Source organism: Gopherus evgoodei, chromosome 4 (genome assembly GCF_007399415.2).
Source record: "Gopherus evgoodei ecotype Sinaloan lineage chromosome 4, rGopEvg1_v1.p, whole genome shotgun sequence".
In the NCBI taxonomy this organism is placed as follows: Eukaryota; Metazoa; Chordata; order Testudines; family Testudinidae; genus Gopherus; species Gopherus evgoodei.
Window position 1 is genome coordinate 103,676,563 of NC_044325.1, and position 21,866 is coordinate 103,698,428.

Consider the following 21,866-nt stretch of genomic DNA (forward strand, 5'->3'; position numbering starts at 1 on the left):
GGCTATGTCCCTATAGTATATAAGTAATCATGCATAGTATTCGGGATGCTTAGAAGTATGAGCTGAACCAGAGCCAAGAAACCTGCTCTCTACCTACCCTGTAAAGACTAAGCCCTCCATGGCAGAGCCTGCCACCACAGCCGCGGTCCCGCCACCAGCCGCGGCGCCCCTCCCTGCTGTTCCCTCCACCAGCTCTGCGGGTGCCCCTCCCCTGGCCCCCAGGGCATACGCCCAGGTGGCTGTGGTCCCCCGGCCTGCCACTCTGTCATCTCCACCAACCGCCGCCTCCGCTGCCATCTACAGCGGCCAGGGCCCCTTCCCCACCTTTAAAAAAAAAACAAAACCTACTGAGTTCCCCGGTCTGACTATTCTGCTGTTCAGAGCTTGAATATAAAACTCAAACGCCTAGTCAGATGATTTCTTTTGGAGTCAGATTAAATTCAAAACCTTTAAACTTTTTGGTACTGGCCTTTTGATTGGGACAGAGGGATTTAAGGGACTGGCCCAAAGTCCCACTACAAGTTTGGAAACTGACCCTGGGTTTCGTGAGTCCTAGTTCAGTGCTTCAGCGAGACTATCCTTCCTATCTCTGAGACATGCACTGTGAACATCCAGCTCCTGGTGGAAAGCAGGGTTCTAGTCTCTTTAGATGCTTCCCAGAATGTTAACCGCTTTCATATAATTCTTCTTCTTCTTTACTCAGGCTCCCTGACCTTACAGATCTAGCTAAGTTAGGGGACTCAGTCACCATAGAGTAAAATTATAGTATGGACAGGACCTAGCTCTATCTCTGTATATGGGCTAAAATCTGCAACTGTCCAAGGTTTTAACTCAGCAATGGGAGCATGGTTAGGTCCTATCTATATTACAGTCTTTAACCACGTTGAAAGTAGGTCACTGGACCACCAGTTTTTTAACTGGTTCCCTGAGGTAGATAGTTACAACAGTATAAATCCAGTGTATCGAAAATGAGAATCAGGTGCAGTATCCTTTAAACTTGTTTTGTCCCTTTAACAATAAGGTGCATTATTCTCCCTGTGTGTGTCTCTTTGTACTGAAGGGTTAAATGGACTGTAAGGACAGGCTTATTTGGAGTTGGAGTTGACCCTTGATTTTGATAGGGAGTTGGGGAGGGTGGCAAATTCCCACAGTACAACAAGAAATTTCCAATGCTTCACTTTTTTTCCTCTCCTAGGGAAGTGCCACACATCGTCCCTCTCCTGAAATGTTTCAGTATGTACTAAATTTAGTTGTGTTCTATTTAATTCAAAGGTGTATCCAGGGGACTGTGGAACAAGTCCCTGTGATCTCAGTGAAGTTCCGAGTGAACAGATAACTGTGTTACAAAAACATCTCCGCAGCTGGCACTGATCATTTCCTATTCCTGCTGGCAGTCTCATGAAAGCTGTGGAAGCAGAGGCAAAAGCTTTCAAAAATCGGAGACTAAAGTTAGGCTTCAAAATCCATATTTAGGCACCTAAATAAGCAGCCTGATTTTTAAAAGTATTGAGCTCCCAACAGTCCCATTAAGATCAGTGGGAGATGAGAGAAGTTCATTCCCCACACCTATGCTGTGGAGATATCTAGCAGAGGAGAAGGGCAGTCTCCACTGTTCTGTGCTAGTGAGCTTATTATTATTATTTGTATTACCGGAGCACCTAGGAGCGAACCCCATTGTGATGTGTGCTACAAACCCAGAACAAAAAGATGTTCCCTGGCCCGAGAAATTACAATGTAAGTGTCAGACAAGAGGCAACAGATTGTTAGAGACAAACCAATGGTGGAATACAAGGAAACAATGAGATAATATGGCCAGTATGATTAGCAATGGTCTCAGCATAACTGTTGTCATGTGGTTTTTTTTGTTTTTTGTTTGTAGGCATCACAGCAAAGGAGAGTTTTGAGGAGGGTTTTGAAGGTTGATGATGAGGTAGCTTTGTAGATGTTTATGAGGAGCTCCTCCCAACTGTCAAGGGTAGTATGGGGGAAAGCACAGAGATGCTTGTTTGAAAATTCAAGTGGGCGATGGAGGCAGGAGTTCACTTTTCCATGCTGAATGAGAGATGAGGAGTAGAGTGGGGACAGGCTGTGATGGGCCTTGAAAGTGAGAATAAACAGCTTATGTTTGATATAATAGAGATGAGGGAATGATGTTTTAATAATTGGAGATACACCAATCTTCTAGAACTGGAAGGGACCTTGAAAGGTCATCGAGTCCAGTCCCCTGCCTTCACTAGCAGGACCAAGTACTGATTTTTGCCCCAGATCCCTAAATGGCCCTCTCAAGGATTGAACTCACAACCCTGGGTTAGCAGGCCAATGCTCAAACCACTGAGCTATCCCAATGTGGTAAAAGCAATGAGTTAGGAAGATTATCTTTGCAGCAGCATTTTGAATGGATGCAAGCAGGGCAAGATTGCATTTGACGTGGCCAGAGGAAGGATGTTGCAATAATTGAGACATGAGATAATGAGAGCTTGGAAGATAGTTTTAGCTGTGTGAATAGATAGGAAAGTCCATATCTTAGAGAGAGACTCATAGACTCTAGGATTGGAAGGGACCTTGAGAGGTCATCGAGTCCAGTCCCCTGCCCTCATGGCAGGACCAAATACTGTCTAGACCATCCCTAATAGACATTTATCTAACCTACTCTTAAATATCTCCAGAGATGGAGATTCCACAACTTCCCTAGGCAATCTATTCCAGTGTTTAACTACCCTGACAGTTAGGAACTTTTTCCTAATGTCCAACCTAAATCTCCCTTGCTGCAGTTTAAGCCCATTGCTTCTTGTTCTATCATTGGAGGCTAAGGTGAACAAGTTTTCTCCCTCCTCCTGATGACACCCTTTTAGATACCTGAAAACTGCTATCATGTCCCCTCTCAGTCTTCTCTTTTCCAAACTAAACAAACCCAATTCCTTCAGCCTTCCTTCATAGGTCATGTTCTCAAGACCTTTAATCATTCTCGTTGCTCTTCTCTGGACCCTCTCCAGTTTCTCCACATCTTTCTTGAAATGCGGTGCCCAGAACTGGACACAATACTCCAGTTGAGGCCTAACCAGTGCAGAGTAAAGCGGAAGAATGACTTCTCGTGTCTTGTTTACAACACACCTGTTAATGCATCCCAGAATCACATTTGCTTTTTTTGCAACAGTATCACACTGTTGACTCATATAACGCTTGTGGTCCACTATGATCCCTAGATATCTTTCTGCCATACTCCTTCCTAGACAGTCTCCTCCCATTCTGTATGTGTGAAACTGATTGTTCCTTCCTAAGTGGAGCACTTTGCATTTATCTTTATTGAACTTCATCCTGTTTACCTCAGACCATTTCTCCAATTTGTCCAGATCATTTTGAATTTTGACCCTGTCCTCCAAAGCAGTTGCAATCCCTCCCAGTTTGGTATCGTCCGCAAACTTAATAAGCGTACTTTCTATGCCAACATCTAAATCGTTGATGAAGATATTGAACAGAGCCGGTCCCAAAACAGACCCCTGCGGAACCCCACTTGTTATACCTTTCCAGCAGGATTGGGAGCCATTAATAACTACTCTCTGAGTACGGTTATCCAGCCAGTTATGCACCCACCTTATAGTAGCCCCATCTAAATTGTACTTTCCTAGTTTATCTATAAGAATATCATGTGAGACCGTATCAAATGCCTTACTAAAGTCTAGGTATATCACATCCACCACTTCTCCCTTATCCACAAGGGTCGTTATCCTATCAAAGAATGCTATCAGATTAGTTTGACATGATTTGTTCTTTACAAATCCATGCTGGCTATTCCCTATCACCTTACCACCTTCCAAGTGTTTGCAGATGATTTCTTTAATTATCTGCTCCATTATCTTCCCTGGCACAGAAGTTAAACTAACTGGTCTGTAGTTTCCTGGGTTGTTTTTATTTCCCTTTTTATAGATGGACACTATATTTGCCCCCTTCCAGTCTTCTGGAATCTCCCCCGTCTCCCATGATTTCCCAAAGATAATAGCTAGAGGCTCAGATACCTCCTCTATTAATTCCTTGAGTATTCTAGGATGCATTTCATCAGGCCTTGGTGACTTGCAGGCATCTAACTTTTCTAAGTGATTTTTTACTTGCTCTTTTTTTATTTTATCTTCTAAACCTACCCTCTTCCCATAAGCATTCACTATACTAGACATTCCTTCAGACTTCTCAGTGAAGACCGAAACAAAGAAGTCATTAAGCATCTCTGCCACTTCCAAATCTCCCGTTACTGTTTCCCCCTCCTCACTGAGCAGTGGGCCTATCCTGTCCTTGATCTTCCTTTTGCTTCTAATGTATTGATAAAAAGTCTTCTTGTTTCCCTTTATTCCCATAGCTAGTTTGAGCTCATTTTGTGCCTTTGCCTTTCTAATCTTGCCTCTGCATTCCTGTGTTATTTGCCTATATTCGTCCTTTGTAATCTGACCTAGTTTCCATTTTTTATATGACGCCTTTTTATTTTGTAGGTCACGCAAGATCTCATGGTTAAGCCAAGGAGGTCTTTTGCCACATTTTCTATCTTTCCTAACGATCGGAATAGCTTGCTTTTGGGCCCTTAATAGCGTCCCTTTGAAAAACTGCCAACTCTCCTCAGTTGTTTTTCCCCTCAGTCTTGATTCCCATGGGACCTTACCTATCAGCTCTCTGAGCTTACCAGAATCCGCCTTCCTGAAATCCATTGTCTCTATTTTGCTGTACTCCCTTCTACCCTTCCTTAGAATTGCAAACTCTATTATTTCATGATCACTTTCACCCAAGCTTCCTTCTACTTTCAAATTCTCAACGAGTTCTTCCCTATTTGTTAAAATCAAGTCTAGAACAGCTTCCCCCCCTAGTAGCTTTTTCAAATTTCTGAAATAAAAAGTTGTCTGCAATGCAGTCTAGGAACTTATTGGATAGTCTGTGCCTCGCGGTGTTATTTTCCCAACATATATCTGGATAGTTGAAGTCCCCCATCACCACCAAATCTTGGGCTTTGGATGATTTTGTTAGTTGTTTGAAAAAAGCCTCATCCACCTCTTCCACCTGATTAGGTGGCCTGTAGTAGACTCCCAGCACGACATCACCCGTGTTTTTTACCCCTTTTAGCCTAACCCAGAGACTCTCAACACTCCCATCTCCTATGTCCATCTCTACCTCAGTCCAAGTGTGTACATTTTTAATATATAAGGCAACACCTTCTCCCTTTTTCCCTGTCTATCCTTCCTGAGCAAACTATACCCATCCACACCAACATTCCAGTCGTGTGTATTATCCCACCAAGTTTCAGTAATGCCAACAATGTCATAGTTGTATTTATTTATTAGCACATCCAGTTCTTCCTGTTTATTACCCATACTTCTTGCATTTGTATATAGGCATCTAAGATACTGGTTTGATCTTGCCTCCCAGCTTTGCCCTGACCCTCCTTTCTCTCTGCCATTATAGCCCGTGCTCCCTCCTGTTTCCAACCGATCTCCCAGGTCTTGTTCCCCACTTACCTGTGGGCTTTGCTCACCTGTCCCCGTCGAACCTAGTTTAAAGCCCTCCTTCCTAGGTTAGCCAGTCTGTGCGCAAATAAGGCCTTTCCCCTCCTCGAAAGGTGAACACCATCTGTGCCTAGCAGTCCTTCCTCGAATAGCATCCCGTGGTTGAGGAAGCCAAAGCCCTCCTGGCGACACCATCTTCGCAGCCAGGCATTCACTTCCATGATGCAGGAAGAATTGGCAGGATTAAACATAGCCTGATGTCTTTGACTGGAACATAGGGGGTTATGCTTAGTGGTTGGAGTAGGTCTAATGGTCAGGAAAGGAGTCACTCCTAGTGGTTAAAACAGGAGTCAGTAGCCAGGAATTGGAGCCCAGGGTGAGAGCTGGAGCCAGGAGTTGGAGCTCAGGTGCCAGAATCAGGTGCCAGAGCCAAAAGGCAAATCCAAAGTCAGAGGTTAGGAATCAGAGCCAAGGATCAGAACTGAGTTACCTGGAGAGAGGCAAGGCTGCTCAGGAACTGGCTCTACTGCAGGTCCTGCTTCCAGACTGACTGTGCTGCAAGCCTTGATGCCTGACAGTGCTCCCTCCTTGCAGGTGCCTCACAGGGCCTTGGGGCCTGGTTTCTCCGTACTTCCGATGGAACTCTCATAATAGGTCCAGGGCATGGCTGTTCTTTGTTGCTTCCCAAGACTGCTTATCCGGAGCATACCCTTCCCCGTCCACCGAGTACTGGGGCTTTCCTCTCACTCGCTGAGAGTCAAGGATCCAGTGGGACAAGTACTTTCCTGTCTGTGGGCTTTTGTGGGTGCTGGATTGAAATGGTTTGGGTATGGTTTCTCGATATAGGGCTTTAAAAGTGAGATCTGAAAGACAGGATGGATCTTCAAGGACTTGGGCATCTATAATCCGAAGGCCACTGGCTTCACCCATTTTATAGTCTTGAAGGGGCTTGGGTATGGTAGTCTAGTTTGGCGGATGGACCACTTGATTTATGTTTCTGGTCAAGATCCACACTTTGTTGTCTATGACCAGATTGTGGGCAGCCTGATGATCTTGGTCTGCATGGTGTTTATGGGGTTCTGTGGCAGACTGCAGGTGTTCTTCAGCTCCCAGATGCCAGAGCCAACAGTCAGAGTTCAACTTGGGTCAGGAATGAGATCTGAGGGTCATAACATGGTTACCTGGAGTGAGGTGAGGCAGGAGCGGGGCTGGGAACCAGCAGGTACAGGAACTATTGCGACCACTGAACAGCCACTGATCTCCTGCTGGTCTTAAAAGTCAGTCTACTGACTCTTCCAATCAGTCAGGCCACATAGCCAATTGGGCAGCCTATTACAGGCCAGCTGTGCTCATTTTGTTGGGAGACTGGCTCTGCTGCAGGCCCTGGTTGCTGACACTTAGATTTGTGAAAGTAAAGCAGAGTCAAAGATGACACCCAGGTTATGGGCCAGACTGACAGGCAGGATGGTGGTGTTCTTTATGGGGATTGAGAAAGAAGGCAGAAGAGAGAGCTTTGGGGAGCAGGAATAGTAATTTTTTATCAGCCGTGTTGATTTGAGCTGATGGCATCCATGAGGAGATGTTGGAGAGACAGGCCAAGATTTTAATGGGGTCAGAAGGAGACAGGTTTGAAGCAGAGAAATTAAGCTACATCTCTATGCTATCTGTGTTTATGAATGAAATTTCCCAGAGATAAGATGTACAGGGAAAAGAGAAGGACAGAGCCTTGAGGAAGCCCGACAGAAAGTTGGAAGTGGCTTGAGGAGGGATGGTGGTTGCCTATCCCCAGCTAGACATCATGCTAAAACTGGTACATACATAAATTAGACAGATAGGAAAAGACACAAGGAATGTAGATATTTTCTTCCCTCTCTAAATATACAATATAGCTGAATAGAAATGGAGTGGGCCACTACTAGCACCATATGCTACCTTATTTCCCTTACAACATTTCTGTACACGTTAGCTTTATTTTTTCTGTGTTAGAAACATGCGCTGTAAATAATGGTGGCTGCGACCGCACTTGCAAAGACACCTCGACTGGAGTTCACTGCAGCTGTCCCATCGGATTTACGCTCCAGTTTGATGGAAAGACATGTAAAGGTAGATTTTGCACTTTTGGAAACATACCTGTATAAACACCTAGCTGCAAGTGCACTAATCTCAAAGGGAAACTAGTTGTAGCATTCCTGAGAAAAAGCCAATGTGTATCTATCTGGGCACTGGAGAGCACTAGGGAAGCATTGAGGCAGGGAATGATGCAAAATCTCCTTTCACATGGTCCCTGTTGCACCAGTCTTAGATATGGAGCATATGAGTGCAAAGTATCTCTGTTTTGCCGTTGACGCCCTTCCGATCTCCAGTGTGGCCTCTTTTTCTAACCAGGAGGTAGCAATGCACTGGTGGTACAATGGAGCCTGCTAGTCCACATGCCAAGGCATGCATGCAGGCTATTACAGGTGTATATCCCCATGGAGGAGCAGACCGTCAGCCTGATATTATAACAAGCATTTGAAGGGTCTAAACATGAAGATGGGTGTGGAATTATTTATGCTGTGCCAAGCAGATATAACAAGGAATAACATGTTGAAAACGAGCAAAGGAGAATGTAGGTCGCACATTAGAATAAAATTCCCAAGAGTGAGGTCTGTTAGACTTGTGCCAAGGAAAGTGATGGAGTCCCTTTTGTTTGGCTTATTTAGGATTAGACAAAGAACTCAACAATCTGACACTGGTGTGGGAAGGGTAAGGTGACCCTATAGGTCTCTTCTGTCTGTAATTTCTGAAATGCTTTGGCAAGGAGGAAGAGAGAGAGAATTTTTACAAAGTTAAGACCTTTAAAGAGAAAAGCTTAGTTTAAGGCCCTAAAGGCTTTCCTGAAGGACAAATGACTTTATCTTCTCTAATCAGATGAAATAAGAAGCCCCCTGTATATGTGTGCTCAAGCAAAAGTGAATTTGATAGCAGTATGTTAGATGAAAGGAAATAATATAGAAATGAGGCTGAACTGCAAAGATCATTTCTGAATCTGAATTTTCCCAAAGTTCGAGGTGATTTAGTTATTGAATCTTATTCAGGATTCTCCCTGCAGAGAACTTTCCAGTCAAGTCCAGCTGTTTCATCCATAGAACATGTATGTCTTTGGTATCTACCAACGAAAGGACACCAAACATCTTCCTTTTATTTGCTAATCACTTTTCTGTTACAGATATTGATGAATGCCAGGCCAGCAATGGAGGCTGTGATCATTTTTGTAAAAACACTGTTGGCAGTTTTGATTGCAGCTGCAAAAAAGGATTTAAATTATTGACAGATGAGAAGTCTTGTCAAGGTATGTGCATGGGGAGACAAAAAAGGTAAAATAAATAAGATTGACTTGGATACCTACTGAAGTAATGAGGTACTGGTAGACTCCAGAATGATTTCCATGATTTCGTCTTTCTAAAGTTGCTGTTAAAAATCGAAGCCTTTGGCATGATATCGGAGTGGGAGATTTGTTTGAAAGGGTGTTCACTGTACACTGAATCGTTATCTGAAAATAATAGAGAATGGCAGAAAATGGAACTGACTATCAGGAAAGAAACTTCACTCCAGTGTGGCTATTTCTAATCTTTTTTTAGATCAGACTTAACAGGACAAATATTTATGCAGTGCAAACTTGCCAGAGAAATGTAGGATTTCCAAGATTTCTGATGGAAGTTGTTCATGAATGTCTATTTTAATGATTTATATCTCCTTTTGTCTGTTTTTTCTGTCACTTCTAGAATCTTGTATACTTGATGTAGCTTGATTTGGTCCTGATCCCTTAAAGAGCAAATTTGGTGTAAGACTCCAGTTCTGTTCCCATTTATGTCAATGGGAGTTTTGCCACAGACTTCTGTGGGAACAGGATAACCCTCATCATGTTTGATATTTTGTTATAGCAGCATAGAGTTATTTTGAGGATAATATAATAAACATTTAGAGCCTCTGATCCTGCTGCCCATGGAATCCATGGGAGCTTTGTGGTTGACTTCAGTGGGAGCAGAATTGGGCCATTATCTAAAAAAGCAAATTCAGTGTAGGTTTACGATATACAAAATGATTAAAATGCCCAGGAAAAATTCAGGTGGATGAAGCAAAGACATTCTAGCCAGCATTAAACACAAAGGCTTAAGGCATATAAGCCTTAAGCCCGAGATGTGCAGTGTGATGAATCTGTGGCCTACTGATAACTGTATCCAGTGGTGTTGCACAAAGAGAAGAATAGACCCTGGTGGTGCTCCCTCCAGAACTGCACTGAGGCACTTTGCTCGGGCTGGGTGGAGGAAGCTTCTGCAGAAGCCCATGCTCTGTATAGCCAAGGAGAGCATTTGGGTTTCTAGGGGAAACACCCTGACGCCTTTCACCTGCACGAATTCCCAAAGCTTCCTGTCCTTTTTTCACCTTCGGGAGAAGTATTTCAGTCGGTAGGTGAGAGGCCTAGCACAGATCTAAAACAAGCACTGCACATGCAGGGGCGGCTCTAGCTTTTTTGTTGCCCCAAGCACGGCAGTCAGGCAGCCTTCAGCAGCTTGCCTGCGGGAGGTCCCCGATCCCGCGGATTCAGTGGCACCCCTGCGGTAGGTCTGCTGGTCCTGCAGCTTTGGCATACCAGCCGCTGAATTGTCGCCGAATCCATGCCACTGAAGGCTGGCTGACTGCCGCCCTTGCTGGCACTTGCAAGGTGCTCCCCACAGCTTGCTGCCTCAGGCACATGCTTGGAGTGCTGGTGCCTGGAGCCGCCACTGTGCACATGCACAGTTGAGGTAAAAATTTGGCCTCCCAGTTTTGTAAAAAGACAGATGGAAACGGAAAGTTACATTGAAAATATTTTTCCTGCTGGCTTCGTGTTGCCTTCCCTCGAAGAAGTATTTTTTTTCTGCCGACAGTCTTTTGCACTGAATAGAACTTTGCAGCAATTTATTTTAAACATTACTATTAAAAATATAACCTCAGTTTACTCACTTGCCAATAAATGTCTTACTTGGCAAACTAACTGCTCTCTTGAAAGTTGTTACTTCAATATATTACAGACTAATGGCTTTAAAAGAATTTGCTTAGGTCATATAAAGCCATCTGTTTCTATATCCAACTTTGCTAGCTCATAAATGCTTCCTTGACAAGCCAAGAGACGCTAACGTATCCTTTTAAAAATTACAGACATTGATGAATGTTCTTTTGAAAGGACATGTGACCATACGTGCATCAATCATCCAGGCTCTTTTGAGTGTAGTTGTAACAAAGGATACACTCTCTATGGCTTCACACATTGTGGAGGTGAGTATAAAAAGATACTAGTGTATATGTTTGTCAGAGTGCTGGAGCAATGCTCATTAAAGTCATTGCGACCCCTGTGTCTAAAACCCTGTACAGCAAATGTATCCTTTATCTTTTCCAGGCAGTTTTTCAAAAGGGGAGACAGTCCAAAAATGAAACGCAATCCTCCATGCTTGTCTTCTAGTTTAAATGATTTTAGAACAAACAGAGGCATTCCACATGTAGATACTAAAGCAACAGTGTTTCCACATGAAAAATTCCCATTGATTTCATGTGGCGTTCTGTACACTAATAGCAAACTTGTAAGAAAAGGCTTTAAATGAATTATGATGTTAGCTATTTTGAAGGCTTTCTTTAGAATAAATGCACATTACCAACAAGCCTGACGGCCAGATCCTCATCTGATCTAAACTGGTGTAGCCCCACAATAGTCATGGAGTTACACTGGTTTATACCAGCTAAGAATTTGGCCCTAAATTATTTACTTCTGTTTCCAAAGAAACCCTAAGTGAAAGAGACCAATATGTTGACATGGTCTGACATCTGAAGCAAGGAAACTTGCAGAACGTTCATATGAAGCAGCCTGAGTTATTTGACACTAAATGAAAACAAAGCTATTTTCATATGAAATATGAGCAAGATCTTCTATGACTATATATATATATTCAGTTCACTGATAGACATATGTGAATATGAGGCAGAATGGGCAGGCTTGATCTTGGGGACCATGATGCAAATACTTTGCTATTTTCACAATTCTCCTTTGCATCATATCGGGTGCTTGTAACCATGGGGATGAATTTAGGCTGGGATTGTCAGGGGAGCCTAAGGGAATTAGATAACCAGCACCCATTTCAATGAGATTTGGGCCTCTAACTCCCAAGGTCTCCTTTGAAAATCCCAACCTCATTGCTTATTAATGTGAGGGACTAATTGCAGCTGGCTTGAGTCTTGCCTAATGAAGGCAGATGCGGTGCAGACTTCCCCAAACAGTATTGCCATTTTCCCCTCCTGACCGCAACGTCTCTGCCATTCCAGTCCTGGACCTTGTTTAGGCAGAGACAGATAATCAGGTTTGTGGTAGTTTTGCCATGTGGCAAACAGGACCAAGTTCATTTCCCCTTTGTACTTAATGCAGTCTTATATGAACATCTTTCTATTAACATGGGGCCTGATTCTGTCACCCCTGTTCATACTGGCTGGTAGTAAAGTACCATGCACCCCTGACTCAGGGTAATGCAGTCACATCATTACCCTGGGGAGTGGGAACTGGGAACACAGGAGAATGGATGGACACTGCTGTTATGGAAACTCACAAAGATGCTGCTCCAGTGAGAGTGGAATCACTTCTAGGAAATAGCTTCACTTGGCCATTCACATAAAAACTCCTGTTTATGGGTTTGATCCTGTGCCATTCGAGTCAATGGAAGAAGAATGAAGGACTAAGAGAAACGTGTTTCATATGGTGTGGCATGTGATTCTGCAGTGTGTGTTACAGAGATCAGGTAGGAAGACCTGCGTTTGTGTTGGGCAGACAAAAAATATATATAGCACTGGGAATAATGTCAGTGAGAGTAGCCAGTAGGAGGTGAGACTGCCCACCTGACTTCCTAGGAGCTGCATGTTGCAAACATGCCAATTAAGACATGTTCATTTATCATCTTTGAGTGTGGTTATTCCAAACTCTACAGAGCCCAGCCAGAGAGAGACAAAAATATGATGACATTGCTGTCACAGTTCAGAGCAGTGCATTTCCCCTCTGTAGGTCCAGCCAAGGCACTCTCTCTCAAGCTTCCAACTCTGCAGCCATTGCCTCTCTTGAGTAGAGACCTGCATCTCTCTCCCTTCTGATGAGCCAAACAGTTCCCTGACTATACTGTGACCTCCCCAGCAAAAGACAGGCTACCTAAGCAGGCCTGCTTCACTTCTCTTCTCAGAGATGGGGTACAGTGTAATCCACACAGTTAAGTTACCACACAGCTCTTTCTAAACAAGCCTAGGTAACATCACAGAGAAAACATATTAAAACAGTGGAAGAATTTACATGGATGCTGATAAGCTCACCAGAGATCACCCCACACTCCAATAAGAGTTCTGGCTGATAATGAGTCCTCCCAATCCCAGATAGGGTTTTTTCCTTGTGGGCACAGGTTCATCACAGCTTCAGCTATAAACCATCATCCAAGTCTTATTGGGCCTAAGTGGGCTCAAGTCCTCCCAGCCCTTCCCTAAGGATTGGAGTCCCTCATTGGACCAAGGTCCTATCCATTTCCTGGATCAGAAAGAAGGGGCTGAGTTCGTTTTAATTCAGGCTATTTATCCAAAAATCCTTTTGTCTGCTGCTCTCTGGACAATCCAGTTTGAACCAGTAATATGAGTCTCTGGCCAGGTGGTGGTAGCTCTCTGACGTGTTTCAACCTTTATGAATTTGCCTGACCATTTCCCACTGTTTTTACTTCCTGGAGGGCTGTGGTTCCTTCCCCCCATGGAAATGCATACAGTCTCTCAATAGTATGTAATCATTGGCACTTTTAATAGAATAAACTCCTAAATTCAGTGAGTTTTGACTTAATTCAATAAAAAGTTTGTTCAGTATATTGCAGAATACTGTGCTGTGTCATATGCAGTGAAACCTATCTATGGACCCTTATGGCCACATGCCCTAATGGCCAGCAGAATATCAGTCCTCACAAAAGTTCTTCCATATTAACTGTACATCATTATATGACCACCCACTATAACAGAGAAAATTAGAAGTCCCTTCTGTTACTAAAAGGCTTCCCTGTAAATTATTGTTATGCTGGAAGGTGTTAATGGCTGCCATGAAGTGGGCCTTTGATCTACAGATAAGTCAGACCTTATTAAAGCTGGTGGATGTGCTAAGCACCTATCTTTCAGGCTAAGGAGCAGTTAAAAGGCCCTTTATGTGTTGATAACTAGAAAAATAGGTTTCAGAGCAGTACCTGTGTTAGTCTGTATCAGCAAAAACAATGAGGAGTCCTTGTGGCACCTTAGAGACTAACCCATTTATTTGGGCATAAGCTTTCATGGGCTAAAACCCACTTCATAAAATCCCTGACCCTGAGGGCTTGGCTACACTTGCAAGTTAGAGTGCATTAAAGCAGCCCTAGGCACCCTAACTCCTGAGGTGTCCACACTGGCAAGGTGCATAGAGCGCCTGGACTCTGCAGCTGGACTGCTCCCGGTAATCCACCTCCACAAGAAGCATAAAGCTTGCTGTGCCCCGACTGAAAGGCCTTGAAGTCAGTGCGAACGAGGTGTTGCATTACTGCACTGTGATTGGTCTCCGGAAACGTCCCATAATCCTCTGAAGTCAAGTGGCCACTCTTCTCATTGTTTTGAAATCGGCTGCAGGCATGCGGATATCCCCTTTCAAAGCTCTGTTTCTGACATCCAGCATGCTTATCTGCTCTGGGACAAAGCAAACCATTAGTGTGGAATGCTGCTGTTGTGAGAGTGTGTGAGGAGGAAGGAGACGGGGGGTCCGCTGCTGTCTGAACTTACAGGACAGCATGCTGACACGCTCTTAGCCCCTCAAAACACACTGTCTCTCCTTCCACACACACACAACACACTCCCAGTCACACTCCACCATCCCATTTAAAAAGTACGTTGCAGCCACTTGCACACTGGGATAGCTACCACAATGCACTGCTCTTTGTGGCATTGCAAGAGCTGCTAATGTGGCCATGCCAGTGCGCCTACAGCTGACAGCATAAACACAGGGCAGTGTTTTCCCTGCTGCAGTCTCCGAAGGCTGGTTTAACTCCCAGTGCTTTACATCTGCAAGTGTAGCCAAGCCCTAAAAGAGAGCAGAGACAGAGCTCCTTGGGACCTGGGTCACAGGACTGTTTGGGAATCATGAGTCAGGAAACTGCCTGCTGTTGCACCCAGTGTGTTAGGAACCAGCATGTAGGCGATCAGACCTTGTGGTCAGAGTGGAGCTGGAGTTGAGGGTTTATCCAAGGGTCAGAACCAGACTCAAAATCAGGAATCGAATTGGAGTTGGTAGCCAGAAGATGAGCTGGGGTTGGAACTGGGAACTGGTAGCCAATGGTCAGGAGTGAAACATGGGGGCAGAAGCCGAGATAAGGCAAGGATTAGGCATGGAGCAGGAGCAAGGCAGGAACGGCGGGCAGGGGCAGGAACAGGAGCAGAACAGAAACTGGGAGCGGGAGTTGGATATGGATCACAGGATGGAGACAGGCAACAGAAGGGTCTGAGGCAGCAGCAACAGAAAGAGACTGCATAGTACTCGGACAGGCCATACAGGTCACTTCCTGATTTCGGTAGTGGGTGTGAGCCAATCAGGCAACCACGTACCTTGGGCATTCTGATAGGACTTCCTGTGGAGCCTGATCTTTCAGGATTGGTGAGATATCTTCATCCATCTCCTTTGGTGATAACAAGGGAGTACTAGAGACTCAGAGCCCCTCTAGCTCTAGGTTCTAGATCCACTGAAACTGAGGTCCCAACACCCTCTTATTCTTACCCCCTATGTTCAGGAAAACAAGGCTTTGTGTATGTTCTTTATAATTAAACAGGATTGCACGCGCGCGCAAACACACACACAACTATCTGACTTGTATAACTGATTCCTCACCCTAATGGAAGCAACCTGGCAAGGCCCTGAATATTGGCTAAGAACTCAGCCAAAAGGGGTAACAATATGCGACAGAGTATTGCCTCTGTGTACTCATTAACAGTGAGATAAAATGTATCGCAACGTATTTATGCTTCTGAATGTTTAAGACAAATGGGCAATATGAATCTTGTATCCTATCGTCTGATTTTATTCCAAACTTAATAAATAACCATAAACAATGCTCTGTTAACTTTTGAAGCACGTTGCGGGCTGGAACGTTTGTAACATAGTCAATTTAGGGCATATTTAACACACAACTAAACCACTTTGATCAGCTAAAGGGTGGTAGGGAATGCAGAAGCATATACAGTCAGATTTTCAAAAGTTGCCCATAGAATCAGATCCAAATTATACAGAGCAGCATTTGTGTGCACAATTACCCAATTTTTATTTGTGTGAATTCAGCACTGAATGAAAATAATACTAGACCAATATTTTAAAAAGGCATTTTTCTCTCTCCTCTTTAGATATTAATGAATGTAGTATCAACAATGGAGGCTGCCAGAAGACCTGTGTGAACACACCGGGGGATTATGAATGTCAGTGTCATTCCAGCCACAAATTACACTGGAATAAAAAGGACTGTGTCGGTAAGGTGCATAGAAGATGTTTTTAAACTTTGGGTGTGCTTGAAGGCTATGCAGCTCAAGGCAATGCTGTAAATCTTGATCCATCCAACAAAGCAGCATGGATCATTATTTCCTTCATTAGATTTTTGCTTTACTTTTTAATCAGCCATGATGGCCATTGTTGAAGCAGGTGAAAAACAGGAGATACTTTGAGGGGTTTTGGTGCTTTCTTTTCTGTGCTTTTATCTAGGCTTATTCTTTCATTCTCTTTTGTGCTTTCCTGCATGAAAAAATATGCTGGGATAGTTTTATGTGAAAGGAAATTACACATGGTGTTTGATCCGGGTGTGATTTTTTTTTTTAGTTCCCTCCCACTTCTCTCTGTGCAGAATGTTAATTGCATGGATGCAGTTTGGTACCAGTTATGCGGCAGATGTAGCTGCAAGTCTGTCTTTCTGTGAATGCAGATGTTTTACTTCTCCCATGAGTGTTTGTGTTTTATCCTGTTTAGAGATAGAGGGGTCCATGCCTGATGATATATCACCCAAAGTATTGCTGTCCTGTATAAAGAGTGATGGGAGTGATAGGTGCATCTTAAACTGTCCCTCCGAGGTCCATTTGATTTCTGGTAAGTCCAAACAGAACAAAACATAAGGCTGTTCAATATGTGCTGCTATGTAGAGAATTTAGGAATAACAATACTTACTCTTGTGAAAGCCTGGAATAAGTAATGAAAAAAGAGAAACTTCTTCTGTTTATAGAGGGATTTTCAGGTCCCTGCCAGAGCCCTAGGAATCCCCCTTTTTCTAACTTGTATAACTACTTTACCCTCAGATACCCCAGATCATAACAGTTGTTCTCTTCGGTGAAGAGGATATGATAGAAATCCCAGTGCTGTCCGTGCCATTCCACAACTGGCCAAGGTTGTTCAGGGATGTGAAGCACTCCATCCTCTGCATCTGAGCATACTGCCTGCATGGCACTCCCAGCCCGTGTCCTGGGGAACAGGAAACAGGACCAGCCTTTGGTTAAGGACCACATACAGACAAGAGGGCAAAGCCACATTTGTATCTGACCCCTTTTAAAACATTGATTATTTTTAAAAATGCAGGTAGTTACCCCAAGCTCTGACTTTGGAGAAAAAGGGAATAAAGATCAGCAAACTACTAATGTCTTAAAACCCGTATGGATATCCCCAGTCTGTGCGTGTAACCTGCTTCCTGCCTTTAATGTCTACCTGTACAATCTGTCTGTTAGGAATGCAAGACGCCTACACTCTTACCTGTGGCAGCTCTTCTCAGCTTAAGAAAAAACAGCAAAATACAAATGAATCTACTTGCCTGGGTAATTACTAGACTTGCATGCTGTGTGACGTGGCTCATTTCTTTTAGTAGGGCAGTGTAAAACAAGAGTATATTATTCAGTTTTTGTGATGTTCTCTCCTTCAGTTTATTACCTTCATTTTTGCTTCCTCTTTACCCGAGTGTGCACAACACACACACAATGATCTTCCTCAAAGTCCAGGCGCTGCTTCACAAGCATATCCCACATTCCTGCACCCTGAAAATGAGAATACAGAAAAGGGTCACTAGCCAAGGTGAACAGCGGAGCCGAGGATTTAGGTGCCTCTTTTGGGGCACCCAGGTGGAAATATTTTGGCTATATATAACATATAGTTTGTTTAGCTGGATAGTAAAATGTATAAAGCATTTGGGAGCTAAGTGGATGAAAGGTGCTACTATAGATAAATGTAGGGAGACAGATCCTCAGCTGGTGTTAAATGACATATCTCTTTTGAGTTCAGTGAAGCTGAGGACCTGGCCCTATGATCGTTATTATTCCTGGTTTGTTAAATAAAGTATATCCCAACTTGTTACTCCAGTTTCAGTTACGAACTAACTTACCAGCTGAAGAAAACTGGTATCCAGCTCTGCACACACAAAAAGCAGCATGTTAGTGATGGATAGTTTTACAGGTTATAATGTCATTTTAGTGACCTGCTTGACATTGCCCTAGTATTTCCAGTCTTCTTCTCATTGAAAGTCACACTTCCTTGTTTCTCTCTGAAGATACCTCAACCATCAAGACAAGTGTAACCTTTAAGTTTAATGAAGGAAAATGTAGTTTGAAAAAGACTGAGATGTTTCGAGAAGGTCTGCAACAGATATTACCAGGTAAGGATGTATGCTGTAATTCAGGGATTCTGAAATATTTTCATGGCATGGGCTGCATCTTAATAGTCCGAGAACTTTGCAAACTGCCTCTCCTTGCCCTGTTGATCCTATGGACCATGCCTCTTCCCAGTCACATCTCCTGCCTCTTCTGTCTCCCTGGGCCCCGACCTGAATGATCATACTGTGTGTCCCTGATGCCACATTGAAGAAGCTCCTGGCTTTTCTCCTTCTGATGACTGTGGTCCCTAAGGTTGGCTCCTGGTTCTCTTCTCTTCCACGTATGCAGCAGTAGATCCTAAGGGAGACAGCGACTAGGCTGGCTCCTCCCTCTTGTTTCCAGCTTCTTTCTGGTGAAAGGATGAGCTGGAAGCCTGTAAAGGCAGCTGGAAACAAGGAGTGCCATGTGATCTGCCCACAGGGCACTGTTTGAGATGAGTCTGAATATTCTTTATAATGAAAACAAGATGCAGAATGAGGACTCAGCACATGGTCATATCATGGTGAATTTTGTACTTGATTGAATATGAAGAATCAAATCAGCATGTCAGTTTGTTTGGCTTTGAAAGAATAGGAGTGATCACCTGTACTACGCACTTAGCAAGAACATATATTTATCCCAAAGCCAAAATGTGCTCAGGATGTTTCCTTAAATTGAATTTGTTTCCTTAGGGAAACTTTAAACAATAGTCTCCGTAAGGCTTGTGCATACTGGGACCAGGCCCAGTTGTGTGGAAAAACTATGGTAAGCTACCATAGCTTTCACACACTCTCAGACCAGAGCAGGCAAGAGTTTTCCCTATAGTTTAACCTATTCTGTGCAGGGAAAACCTGAAAATGGTTCTAATATGTTTACACAAGCCAAAAAAGGTACACTAGGACTCTGCTAGCGGCAACTACTTTTAAGCCATCTGGTAGCTTTAGCAAGGTTCTAATCTCAGTGTGGACAGTACCTTCTGCGCAGCGAGACCAGATCCTCAGCTGGTGTAAGTTGCTATTGGTCCATTGAAGTCACTGAAGCTACAGCAAAGTACACTAGGCAAGGATGCAGCCCAGTCGCTTGCAGTTTATTAGCATCTAGAGTTAATCATTTAGTCCCCTAGCAGTCTTCATAACAAAATATTTACTGAGCTGTAGTGAATGTCCAGTAATGTAGTTGGCCAAGCTTTTGCTTCCTTTAATTTTGTTCATACAGATAATCATAACTCAGTAATGGAGAGCTTCTACTATGTAAACCTAAAATGCAGCTCTGGCAAGCAAGTTCTCGGAGCCATCAGCAGACCCACGACAACTAAAGAAATGTTTATCACAGTGGACTTTGAGCTTGAAACAAACCAAAAGGAGGTGACAGGTTGGTTGGAGAACAATCCAAAATGCAGTGGAAGGCTTCTTGCAGTTTAATTCTTAATTTCTTTCTTTCACTTTCATCTTTATGCAAAAAATAATAGTACAAAAAGTATCTCCTGTTTTGAAGCTTCATTTTACTGATTTGGAAAGTATGATATTTATGCCTAGTCCCTAAGATCATTAAAAATTGTCCGTTTGTTAATTTTCTTCTGGCCTGCTGGTGTTCTCCTTAAAGATTTCACCCATGTCACACAGTTTGCATTCTCAGTTGTTTGCATTGACCAGTGTTTTAAACCAAATATTCTCGCAACTGTCATTTATGCTGAAGTTCTCTGCTCCTAATTTTCATCCTTGTTACCTTGTAGACACATGTGATTTGAGCTGTGCTCGAAAAAGGACTGAGAAGAGACTCCGCAAAACAATTAGAACCTTGCGGAAGGCAATCAACAGGGAGCAATTCCATGTTTGTCTCTCTGGCATGGACCATGAAGTGGCTGAAAAGTCTCCCAAACTCTTGAATCTACAGGAGTTCTGTGGCATGGGACAAATGCGTGTGGATAACAGATGTGGTAAGCATAGTGTGTAACATACCTAACTTTGGGACAAACCCCTTTGCATCTGTTTCAGCATCTTGCTCAGGGCTGGTGAGCACTGAGGAATGGGGAGAGTGTGAGGGAGCTTCACCAGAATAAAAAAGGAAAACAGAATAAGGAGGTGTAAGATCTTGTGCACAGTGGGAATTTATGTTGGGCTCAGAGCATGTGTGATTGGGGTAACAAAGTAGAGCAAGTACTCTATTCTGCACTCCCTGGTAGATGACATATTGCCTATAAGGAGTTAGGAAATGGGGATAGTATTGATCTTTAATTGTCCTTGTAGTTTACTAAATATGTTTTTTAACTATGATGTTAATGAGTTTTGCTGTGAGTCTCACTTAGTGTCTGAATATGCAAAGATATCATCTTTGTCTAGTCCTCAACCCAAAGCAGATTTTAATGAAATCACATTCTCTTTGCTAGTTGAGGCCTTGTGTGACAAAGACGCTTTACAGCCAAGTTATAAACTCTCAGAAAGCCAGGTTTTTATAGGGGAACACCGAGCAAATCTTAATGATCTTGGCAGTAGCAGGTGCCACCATAACGAGGCCAGTGATGAATGCTTCCAAAAAACAAAGGTTTAGGGAGAAGGGTCAGATGTAATCTTAATAGGGGCCTAATGACCATGACGTCTAATTCAAGACGCACAGTGTATGCAATATGTAATTGCTGTTGCAAACCAATAAGCCTTTAAAATGCTCGTCAAACTAAATTTGATTTTTTTGTTAGTGCGTCTTCCAGCAGCAACCCTTTTCTGCTCTGGATGTGCAAACTCTGGAAAACTTGGAAGCATCTCTGAATTTCATATAAATTAAGAAAATGTAATTAATGGTTAAACATCTTTTTGCAAGGAGGCCAGGTCCAAGGGAACTGTATGTACACAGCACCCAAACTCCTCAGGAATGTCAGAAATGAGCTGGAAGTTTCATTTCATTCTTAGTAGCTTTGTAGTAAGTCTGGGCAAAGATTTGGGTGCGTCACTGACCGTGAATATAGAAAAGTTTTCCAGTCTTTTTAGTGGAGAAAGGAGGGGAAAGATAATAGTGCTTAGCTAATATGGCAATGAGCAAACTAGAAATACCAGAGGGTAGATTGATTGCACACAACAAATCAGAACTCATATGGCTAAACTATGTCCTGATTTTCTTGGCGACCATTTTCTGTCATCCAGACTTGTAGTGAGTTAGTTGTAAATAGGAACTGTGACATGCAGAGCGATGTGAGAGGATGTGTGTACTTATTTTCTTGTAATTTGCAGAACCATTCCTTACTCATTAAAACTCAGGAAACTTTCATTGCATTTCTGTGCTAAAATCTGGAGATAAGGAGGCTTCTGCAGAATGGCAAGAAAGATTGTTCTGGCTGTAGCTAGTCTCTGCCACATTAACTAAAACAGAGGATGGCCCTTTGAGCACAAACGTCAAGAGGAGAGGCTCAGATAAGCTGTTCAGTGGTTATTGGGAACTGAACTGATGCTCCATTTTCTCCAGTTACATTGCAAACAAAATACTCAGAGATCTTTGGGCTCCACTCTTTCTGTGCCTCTGCCCTGGGAGTCAGATTACTGCATTGTGATCTATTTTAAAATTCATCCATTTTGTCTCTTTAAAACATAGTTTTCTGAATCTTTCATAAGTTTAGCAGTGGATGAGTTTAGTTCATTAGTTCTGTCCTCCATAGTGCTGATCCTCTGCCCATCTGCAGTCAGCCTGCCCTTAGTCTTTGCCTATTATGTCAGA

General features: G+C 43.3%; 1 protein-coding gene across 1 annotated transcript in view; it reads left to right on the top strand.

Annotated features, from left to right (window-relative positions):
* SCUBE2 (signal peptide, CUB domain and EGF like domain containing 2) overlaps nt 1-21,866 on the top strand; it is a 72,471-nt gene that overhangs the window by 23,521 nt on the left and 27,084 nt on the right. The window contains exons 9-17 of the mRNA XM_030562132.1: nt 7,467-7,583; nt 8,689-8,811; nt 10,662-10,778; nt 15,912-16,034; nt 16,525-16,641; nt 17,271-17,357; nt 18,083-18,187; nt 19,380-19,535; nt 19,897-20,100. Coding sequence (XP_030417992.1) covers nt 7,467-7,583; nt 8,689-8,811; nt 10,662-10,778; nt 15,912-16,034; nt 16,525-16,641; nt 17,271-17,357; nt 18,083-18,187; nt 19,380-19,535; nt 19,897-20,100 — 1,149 coding nt within the window. The remainder of the gene's footprint in view (nt 1-7,466; nt 7,584-8,688; nt 8,812-10,661; nt 10,779-15,911; nt 16,035-16,524; nt 16,642-17,270; nt 17,358-18,082; nt 18,188-19,379; nt 19,536-19,896; nt 20,101-21,866) is intronic.